Here is an 11,162-nt window from a genome sequence, read left to right as displayed (position 1 = left end):
ACTGAGAAATCCGGATCTCCTGCGGGTATGTGTGTTTTATGCATTTTCATGTGGTGAATATTAGATGAAAATCTTTTAGACTTGGTTCTAAAAGCCACAAAAAAGAAAGATGCATTCTAACACTCCCCAGTTCAACTGTATCACATTACAGTGCAATAAAATACAATAAAATCCCAGATTTCCCTATTGCAGAGCCTTAATGTCAGGGTATCTTTTTTTAAATGGTCCTAATGGTTCAACGTGTTCATAGCAGTTTGTCTAAAACACCCAAATATACAGTGTCCTTTTATTAATAATGTTTTCGGTGGACTCAAAGGAAAATCCCATTGCTCTCTTTACATTTCTCCCTCGTCTTTCTTTCCCTTGTTCCAAAATAAATTAGATTTCTCTCCTGGAAGCTCTGTCCAGGGGAATCCTTTAGAAAAGGGCCCAGGCTGTGGAGAGATATCTCTTTTGTTGGCTGAGGGAAAAAAAATACATGGAGGAGAATTGGTGGGAGACAAAGACCTCGGCAGTGGTGCTCTCTAGGGTCATTTCCATTCCGTCAAAGCCGTTCCTCCTGATTGGCCCCCTTCACGGCTGGAAGTGTGCGCCAAGGCCCCATCGGGGGATGGCCTGATGGGGGATTAGCCCTGTTTTAGCAGGAATTTAAGCAGGACTGTGGCCACCATTCAGACCTCCAAACCTCCAGCAAACCAGAGCATGGCCAACCCACCAGAGCAACTTTTTTTAATTAAACACTTTCAACGCCTCCCTAATCCGCTCCCTCCCTCCTCTCCCAACCCCAGTGGACGCCATCTCAGACATTTTCTTTTCCCCTCTCGCACTCCTTTGCTCCTCCTTTGTTTTATTCAACAGACGTAGAAACTAAAGGGAATTAATGCCTTTCCTCATTAAGAATGGAGACATATAACGAGGGCGAGCTGAAGAATCTTAAGTTTTCAAATCACCAACCTTTAATGAGCTAACACTAAATTCTGTGGAGATATACAGTCCAATAGATTCAGAACAAAGGCAGATATTAACTCAACCTATGCTGCATACAACAGAACCCCATATACATTAACTAAACCAAGAGTTTGGATCTGTAAGATACAGCTGTACACATTGGTTGTAAATGTCTAGCTGTACATTTATGTGCAAACATAGGGTTAGGGTAAACTAATGTTTTAAATTATCAAACAGTCCAGAACTGTAGGGACAGTACACATTATTTATATATGGTATATAATAATTAAAATAATAATATTATATATATATATAATATATATATATTATAATAATGTCCTCATATTTGCAAAATGTATCTCTATGCAGATGATAGCATACTGTCACGAAATGACGATACCATACAGGCGCCCAACACTCACAAGCATAGCAAGCAGCTTGCTCGTTGGCATTGTGTAAATAAGTGACCTGTTATTTTCTCAAACTATTATCATGACATTTGACAGTCCCATAGAAAATAAATAGGTGATAAATCCTCTCACAACTTGACAAATGCAAAAGCAACAAATATTTATCTCAATCAAAAGAGGTGGCAATAGACCGGACTAGATCAGACACTTTAAATGGCAGTGTTATTCAAACGGTCCCAAACAAAAAAACATCAGGGCATCCGGATTGAAGACAGAATCACTTTTAAAGTTCACACTGACAAATAAAAAGGCAGACGAAACCTGGCTGTCTGTGTTGAAGCGTGTTTTTTTCTTTGTCTTGTAAAATAAGAAACTGCTGAAACAGTCTCTCTCTGTCTGTACTAGATTAGGGTGATGTTATATTTAGACATGCAGCAGCCACCACTCCTGAATCCTGAGATAAAGTTTACCATTTTATCACTGCTGACAGTTGTTGCACCAAACACTGTGTAAAAGAACAGGTTTGTCCTCTCTTTCTGGTAGATACTGTACATTTACATTTCCAAAAAAAACTTCGTAATCGTATCAGTATTGGATTAGAACTTATGATGCTACTAAACTTGTTTGTTTATGCCAATGATAAAAGGGGGCCGCTGTTAATGGCGAGATATGACTTTTGTTCTTTGGTTCAAATGACTAGTTAACCCCTAATTGGACAAAACTACCAGTAGGTTTCATGCTTATTCTTGGAAATAACTTAATACTGTTCCACAGGGTGAAACTCCTCTTTAAGTAACTTTTGAGGTGCTGTTGTAGTCTCATTCACATTGTAAATAGGCTCCATTTTCTTCATATACTATACTACTATACACACAAACACCAACTACAGTATTTGTCACTACACAGGATAATGTTTGATTAACATTTAGCGAGTTAATCATCTAGGCAATAAATACACAAGTTGATATTTTTGCATTATAAATCAAGTTTTGTATTGGCTTGAGTGAGACAGAAAGTATATAGTGGTAACCAGGGGCTCCATCTCAACAAAGCAACCCTTTATCTGCCAAAGATTTTGCATGATGCTTGGCAGGTGGTGACTTCTTGGACCAGACAAACATTCATGGGCATTTGGATTCCACGGTTCAGGGCCGGTGGCACAAAGCAAGAAGTGGGCCTGTCGATTGTTACTTACAATGCATCACAGTGACTGACTGTATTTACAGTGTAGGAAACAAGTGTGCTTCAGCAGCTCCCTGCCACGCGCCTTTTCCTCACCAGTCTTCTTCAAAGCCTTCGCTGTGAGCTGTTTTTCCCGGCAACTTCAAAGCTTCCCTCCCGCAAACGGTGCCGGGAAAGGACCAGCAACAAGTCAACATGACCGAGGGTTGCTCGCTGTCATACACCCCCTCTCGCAAACATAAGTGCACTCTCTCTTCTTCCCCTGGGGAAAACACCAGCTTGACATCACTGCTTGCAAGAAAGTCATATTTATCTTGTGGCAGACAGTGCCGGTACAGTCTTATTTTAGATGGATGCTTTCAAGTGTAGTGATTCACAACATCTCCTCGTTCATTCAGGAGTAGCACAAAAGGCTGGAAACTACATCTACAAAGAAGTGTTTCTCCCCAGGTGAGTTGGCAGTGATCTTTTTGATGTGCCTCTTGGCAGAATAAAGCAATGACCTGAATGTAATTATTCACACTCAAAACAGAACATCAGTGGATTGTGAGGACACTCTGAGGGCCTTTGTCGCAAATGTCAGTAATTTCCCAGCTCGGAGCAGTATACACTCCTGTCTGTCAGCCCAAATGGGCAATCTGTAATAAAATGTGATACTTCAACAATATATTCAAATTGATTTTGGACAATGGATGAAACACGCAGCCAAATGTTCCTTTAACTGTTCATGTTAACTGTTCACAGTGTGAAATTCCTTATTGGTTCATCTCATTATATTCTCGCCAATCGGCAATTAGACTCTCCTCCTCCGGAGCCCTTGAGACTGTTTTGACTTCATTCTGCTGCATCAAAGCTGTTTAAATTGATTTTATTTCCTCTGCTTGTCATGTGTGGCTGTTTGGGGGGAATTAATGCAGTCTCCTGAAACCATAATGATCTGACATTCAGGAAAATGCTCATTGTAAAGATTTGTGTCAGATCACTGCGGGACACGTGTGAAACATTTGCTCAGAATGCATCAAAAGAAAACCCATTTTTTAGTGTGTATGTGAATGGATTACTCACCCATCAAAGAGACTGCAGGACTCAACACAGGTGTGGCCCCGTCTGAAATATCGGCAGGAAAGACACTGGTCAGGGCCTGGACCCCAGCACCCGTCGTCCGAACACATGGGATCACACACCATCCTCTGCTGAGCTGTTGAGAGACAGGAGATACATAAGTTCACATAAAATGCACTCACACACACATCGTTCAAGGCATTTACACATGCAGACATACATGCACAGACACACACACACACCACTGAAGTCTGTAGATACACACCCACAAACATAATGTAATTCAAACATACAGGAAAGACGATACAGTGCAGGAACAGAGGGAAATGTATCTAATGATGGTTTTAATGAGCTATTTAATTTAGAAATTGGATAAGTGTGTATGTGCGTCCTGTTATGCGAGTGTGTGTCTGTTCTGTATTCATACCTAGGAGATAAGTGAGTGTTAGTGCCTGTGTGCATCTCCCTGCGTGTGTGTGCACATGCACGCTTGTGTGCGAGTATGTGTGTGTCGGTCTAGCCGAGGGCTGCCCAGCTGCGTGAGTGAACATTGGTATTCCCCACACCTCCGCCATTAAAGACGGCCCCAACCAGAACCCTAAGCCCTTTTTTCCAGTCGAACCACAGCAATCGATGCGGCTCATCGGACTCGGCGTGTCCTCCATCCAGTGAGTGACATCCACGTCCCCGGGAGTGTCGCCCCAGTGGGAGACGAGCCCTTTGTCAACAGCCAAACACTCAATGTTGGAGAGGGGGTTGAGCCTAATGAAGAGGCCTGTGTAAGGCTCGATCAATCGATCTCTAACGCACACATACACACACCGCTCATTAACTGGCTAATGATATCAACCGCAGCCTGGCAGGGCCAAGAAAAACTGTGGTGGTCCATGTCTTTGTTTTCTAGTTATCTCTGTCTTTCTAACAGTGAGCTTTACTGGCACAACACACACTTACATGTTGCCAAAGTGTCACAAACATTACGAAGAAGATCAGAGAAGAAAAATGGTTTCTTACAGATAACAACACCATTTGCAATTATTCACAAAACTGTGGTGATATATTCCTCCTAGTATCACACCTGCGCCTCCCTGTCAGACTTTTCTGCACTCTCATTGAACAACACTATGTGGTCAGTTTCCACCATCTGCAGCCAAAGCCGCATGTAGACTATTCATCGTTCCATCAGGTGTCCACGTCCCTGCGGCTAGCAGTGAGCTTAATCAACCTCTGTGCCTGACACATTTAGCACTTTCCTCGCAGCCAGCTGAATAAGGGCTTTCATGGCCAAGGAGCGCAAGACGCCCGTGACACAGTCGCCTTGGAAACGGGCATGTCAGCATGCGAGGCTGGGGTGGAGCTGGACGTGCAGAGATATCAGTCTAACTTTGGAATAATAGGAAAGAAAATAAGAGAACAGGAGAACTTAATAGGCGTTTGGTTACGACTGGATGTGTGTTATGATAAAAGAGTTTCTGTATGTGTATCAGCAGGTGTGAGAGTTTCCTCTGGCAGTTGAGGCCTTTTCCTGCATGATTGGCAGGTGCATCAACATGTCAATATATGCATCTTAATCATAACTATATATTAAAAAGTATCTTATATTCTAAAAGCGCTGTTTAACCATCTAAAGATGTTACAATATTGCATAAACTCTGATTCTATTCTAAGTGGTGAAATATTTGGGAATCAAACTCCACCATCTCTACTTACAGCATTCCTTCGGATCTCGGTTGTTGCCGATGAGGACTTTCTGGCTCGGGGTCCTGAAGAGAGACGTCCAGTTGACAGTGTGGTAGAAGCACAGGCGGCTGTTGTTAAAGATGTAGATGCTTCCGGCGCTGATCTCGTCCAGCGACTGGAACTGAAGCGAGGAGATCCGCTGCTTCAAGATCAACAGAGAAATACCGGTTCCACTGCAGGAGGAGAGGGAAGGAAAGGGAAATAAAGAGGTTATGAGATGAAGAGGTGAAGATAGAGACAGGGGATATAACAGAGAAAGAGGGAGGGGAGGAAGAGAATCAATGACCAAAAGGAGGAGGAAGAAGATAGAAAGAAAAACAAGATGAGACAAGATGAAAAAAGATGACAGAGTTACAAAGCAAGGAGGAGGTAAAGGGAGGAAAGGGGAAAGATCATGAGACAGAGAGGAGAGAAAGAAAGAAAAGAAAGGCAGCAGGACAGAGTATGTGTGATGAAAATGGGGGGAAGGGGGAAGGCAACAGCCGAACAGAAGAAGAACAAGAGGAGAAAGAAGCAGACACAGGAAAAACAGAAAAACTGAGGCAAAAGAAAATAAAAATAACACAAAGACAGAGATGAGGAAGATGCTCCAGCTCTGAATGAAACCTTGCTGAGCTACAGGTTCATCACTGGCTTGAGAAAACAAGGCCGACTGTGCCAGCACTTTGCCTCGGATCTGCCACTTGTAAGCGAACACAGAATCTGTCATCAAAACAGGGCTAATCAAAGCTGCGTGACAGCAGCGCTTCAAAGAGACTCTGCAGAACAACACGGGCTGGCGGCTCATTAGCTCCAACAGTAGCCATCCAAATGTACAGGAAAACAGCAAGAAAGAGAGAGAGAGCTCTTTGAGAACAAAGCTTATAATACGAGCACGTCATCGGCATATAAGTAAAATGGAACTGCATGTGATGTAATCTGAGTTCAAACGTGTAAAATGTGACGTGGAACAAACAGTAAGTGGTGCATGCATGTAAATGTTATGCAACAAAAAAAGTTAAACGAAAGCCTCGTATAGAGTCAAATCTGTGTCTGAAGTGCGATAAGGTGACATACCTGTAAAGAGATCTACCTCCGATGGTTGCCAGGTTCGAAAAAACATTGAGATCTGTCATGTTCTCAGGCCAAGACTGGATGTTGAGGTAACCTAAAGAGGTATCAGCCAAGACAGAGGAGCACATGCGAATCAGTAAACTTAACTTCAAAAGGGTGAAAGGGAGGAAAAGGGAGGAGGAGTCTAGGGTGGATTTCATGAAGGAACATAACAATCATGAGCAAAGAGTGCTTTTATTGCCTTCATTCAAATTTTAAAAAAAATCACTGCAATTTTTGGTCATGGAGTTGCACCGCCTCTGTGAAGTTCAAGCAAGAACCCATTCTTTGGAGGAGATGTACTCGGGAGCAGACAATATACACTAATTAAAAGAATGGATTTAATATTCTGCACAATCTGTCGGGTTGCACTTGCCTTTAATGACAGATTATATCAAATCAGGATCTGTGGAAATGACATTAAAGGGAAAGAGCAGGAAATGTCTGGGATAGAGCGGCCATTGCTCTTTCTTATTGCTCGGGTTTTCATTATGAAAATGCAGTTTCACTCCATTAGCTGTTTGGCTCAACTGCAAGTCGCAGTTTAATATGACAAAGGGGTTTGTATGCGAGGTATTGCTCATCCCTGAAGGCCTGTAATAGTTAATGAATAAATACACTCACAAGCATGCGTGCACACACACACACACACACACACACACACACAACAACATAATATCCACTAGAGCACCTTTTAGAGTTCACCAACAAAAAGCAGCTTTCGACTGTCTTCTTAAAACGTTCCTTTACTACCTCAGAGGCCACATAATACACACACACACACTACATAATGACGTTGTTTTGTTCAGTCAATCTTTCGAAGGTGACCCCGGTGAGGCAGTCTCACCTGTGATCTCTTTCACAGTGCGGAACACGTTGAGACGCTCTGGGTCCAAAGGTCCAATACCATGATACATGTCCCTGAAGGAAAAAAAACACACACACACACAGAAGAGTGAATCAAACATAATATTCATATATTGCTGTTTCATGACCTTATTTATTTATTTAACAGAAACACTGTGAACCTGAAGGCACCATTGAGAAAATATGTTCTTCATGCCAAAGTCAGAACGCTCCTTTCCTCTAATGTGCAGTGTGACATTCATAGTTACATATCATTCTATCCTCAGAGCTTCAGGGCACTCTGACTGCCGTTTTTGAGTGAATAGAGTGCGTTGCTCATTGACCTTCCCAAGCCGGAGTTTCTCTGACACAATGGGATATGAATGGAGAAACGTTTGTGTACATGCCTGCCTATTTCATACAGTTAGTATTCCATTGATTCCATTAGATGTGTGCAAGAATAGACAGAGTTAGCGACTAGCTGTTGAACATGGTGACATTTAGCAGATAATAGTAGCATTCAGTAGCTAAAGAGCCAAATTATTATCTGAGGAGATACTTATGTTGCTCTCGCTGGATGTGTAAAGAGCCTATAGATATATCGCATCATCAAGTGGCCAAAAAAACCCAAATGTCTGGACGCCCAAGTGCAGATAGAATTAATATGTCTGCAAATCACCAAATATGTGTTTACTTGGTTTCCATCATCCATGTTTCAATCAGTTTAACAGTGTATTTCCATACTTTTGCGAGTGGCCGCTACTTGACCCTGCAGATATCCGTAAATTCAGCTAAGCTAACATCACCATTCAACATACCGTGAAACCTCCACAAACACAAAAAGTGCGAGTTTGTCTGAGATATAAGTACAAAACATAATCTCTGAAAGCATCGTGTGTGAGGTTTGAAGCTGTCACTTACCCTTTAATGCCAGTAATGAGGAAGATGAGGTTGCCATTGATTTTGGTGCAGTTGACAAACTTATCAATATTGCTGGCATCCACTGTTTGAGCTGTCTGCAGGCTGCCCGTCCCTATGCCGTCACACACTGAGGAAACAAGTTCAAACACAGTCATAGATTATTCCAAATAATTAATTTAAGTTGCTTTGGGTTTGAATCACCTACTGCAGTTTATATCCAAAGTGACCTTGTATTGCAGTGACCTCATCTTCAGAAACTACTATTAGCTATTTGTCACTTTAATTCTTTATACTCTTTTATGAAAATATACCCCTGATTTTGGTGCATAGGCAAGGCCATGGCCCCTCTCCATGCATTGGGATTCTTTTGATGAGAGCACGGGCCAATCCACAGCCAATTCCTCCCTATAATGAATTCATTACATCTGCATTAATTACACTTGCGGTCTAGTGTGAGCCAAGTATTTCTGACAGAGGCGGAGGGGATGATGAATAAGGCTTACATTAAGTGGTGTAACCAGTTTTTGATAGTGATTTATACCAGCCAATTCCATATCTGAAATGTTAATTTGTTATCATTTCCCACAGTTCCTTGGGCTATCCCTCATTAACCCCTCCCCGCTGCGTGACGATGTAATCAAGAGATTAGCCAATCAATGGATGCCAGAGCCCATGCATGGAGCCTGGAGGAAAACACTATTGTCTTCCCTCCAGAGAAAGGGCAGATCAGTTACCTTTGTGGGAACAATATGATGAGGGGGCTAATGCTCTGTATTGAACTGAAGTAATGCTGTTTAACTTCACATTAGACATTTCAGGCATTCAGCTGACACCCTCGCACACGAAATGAGCTGCAATTACTGCGCAGGTAAGAGTGGTTTCTCGTTATGGGGCCATTTCATGTTAATTAACATGTTGACTGTAGTGGGGATCAAACATGTGACCTTCGTTGATGCCATATTTGTCATATTTATCCTCCAATATGTTGTGAGGATACAGTGGATAGTCACAGCAGTAATACGAGAAGGGGGCACAATGAGTGGCAGATTCAACCCTTTAAATAATAATAACTTTTCAGGGATGAGGATGTTGGTACAGACCTGGGTATTACTTGGTTTTACCCTAAAATGAAAGACAATGTTGATATTTTGGGGGGTACATTAGAATAAATGAATCAGCTGTAAGTATATTTAGTGTAATATAAAAAGCTAAGCTGACTCCCATAAAAATAGATTACATTTCCTATAAAGCTTTTAAAGTAATTCTTGTGGGCTACTGTTGATCCAGTATCATCACCGTTAGCATAAAGCTATTAGATTAAAATGGTTTAACTGCATAAGCTCTTGTACATACAGTAAATGCAGTGCAGTGGGCCAGGAAGTGGGGGATGCAGGGGAAATGAGTGTATAAAACTTGATTTTCATCCCACTGAGTAAAACTTCCACAGTATACACTGAAGCATGGCCTTGTTCTACTGACTTTAGCATGTGTGTCATATCCTACAGACATTGCACCCAGTGTGCTTCTGTTGTCTGTGTATCTGTGCGCTAAGACAAATCAGTCACCAGTTATGAGTGATGCAGGCACTCTGGGCCAGTGGCCAATAAAACCCATCATCAGTCCTCGTTTCATCAAAAATGGACCAGTGATGGCAGTTAAATGTTGACACGTACTTATAGTGCAACCATCAGACCAAACAATATGATGTATGAACACCAAAACATAGACACTTCCCCAAGTTTGAATAAAATCACACCAGCGATGTTTGATTGTACATAAGTAGCTACCAGGCTACATCGTTGGAAAAGAGAAACCACAATGAAGAAGAAGAAGAAGTATTCTTGACGACATCCCATGGTTTACCTTTAGGACAGATGTCGGTACAGGGGATGCACATTTTGATGCGGTTCTCCTCCACTTCCATCTTGTTGCTGGGACAAGCTCTGACGCAGGAGCTGTGGTCCACCACGAAATTATCTGACAGTAACACAGAAAGAAAGTTAGTGCTCGTTGACTTTTGCTTCAGCTGTTGTGCAGCCGAGATGCTGTGACGATAAGTGGCGTCACGCAACATTTTACAGACTGTCAAATCAGAAGAATCAAAGTGTAGCTTTTACTCGTAGAACAATTTTCTAGAAGGACCCCACCGATGGCGAGAAATTGATTGTATTTTAATCACGTTTGTGGAGTGATCAAAACTAATGGTCTAGGGCTATATTGTTCAGCAGAAGTAATGAATCAAATTAGTACTTGGTTGCGGCAGTGGAAAAGTGCGGCTGGTGTATGCTCATTTGATGATCAGTGGAACTTGAATATGCAATCTGTTGATGTGGCTTGACTTTTAATGCATGCCTGCTGAATTACTGCTGCACTCTGACTCCATTTCTCCGTGCGAGAAAAGAGCTAAGATTTGATTTCTTTTCAGCTGCCAGAAGCTGAAACAGATGGTGTCGCAACTAGTAGATTGAGATACACAATTTATTTATGTTTGAGTAATTTAACTTGACTTGAAATAATTGTCTGGAGTCTTATTTCAGAGTCTTATAGAAGATAAATGCTTCTTCAATTGACACCAGCTCGCAGACTATAAAACTTAATTATGAGCATCATAATGAGCGTCTATGTTTGTGCGGTATAATGTTGCAGAAACTATTTCTACTTGCAGCTGCTTGGATGTGTATGTAGAAAAGATGTTTGCTTTAAGCAGACTTACGTGGACATTTCTTGACACAGAAGGCTCCATAGGTGTACTTGGCTCTGGGGTTGTGCTCCAGCTGAAAAGATGTGGGGTTGTACACAAACGGTTGAGGGCACTGGGTCACACATGCTCCGCTGTCGTTGAAATTAGTGCAGGCCTGCAGAAAGCACATAACCACAGTCAGCGGAGGGCAGAGGATACCAGGCTTCCCGTGGGGGGCATGGAGTGAAACACAGCAAGAGGAAGTGTTGTGATTTTCTAAC

The 11,162-nt window shown here is 42.1% G+C and overlaps 1 protein-coding gene across 1 annotated transcript in view; it reads right to left on the bottom strand.

The window, feature by feature from the left end:
- Window positions 1-11,162, bottom strand: part of LOC139306777 (receptor tyrosine-protein kinase erbB-4-like) — a 208,854-nt gene that overhangs the window by 47,702 nt on the left and 149,990 nt on the right. Inside the window, exons 7-13 of the mRNA XM_070930730.1 lie at window positions 10,915-11,056; window positions 10,065-10,178; window positions 8,202-8,328; window positions 7,282-7,355; window positions 6,399-6,489; window positions 5,313-5,515; window positions 3,606-3,738 (exon numbers count right to left, since the gene is read on the bottom strand). Of these exons, the coding sequence (XP_070786831.1) occupies window positions 3,606-3,738; window positions 5,313-5,515; window positions 6,399-6,489; window positions 7,282-7,355; window positions 8,202-8,328; window positions 10,065-10,178; window positions 10,915-11,056 (884 nt within the window). The remainder of the gene's footprint in view (window positions 1-3,605; window positions 3,739-5,312; window positions 5,516-6,398; window positions 6,490-7,281; window positions 7,356-8,201; window positions 8,329-10,064; window positions 10,179-10,914; window positions 11,057-11,162) is intronic.

Source organism: Enoplosus armatus, chromosome 24, assembly GCF_043641665.1.
Source record: "Enoplosus armatus isolate fEnoArm2 chromosome 24, fEnoArm2.hap1, whole genome shotgun sequence".
NCBI lineage: Eukaryota > Metazoa > Chordata > Actinopteri > Centrarchiformes > Enoplosidae > Enoplosus > Enoplosus armatus.
The sequence above is the reverse complement of the archived record's forward strand: the minus strand, read 5'-3'. Positions and strand labels throughout refer to the sequence as shown.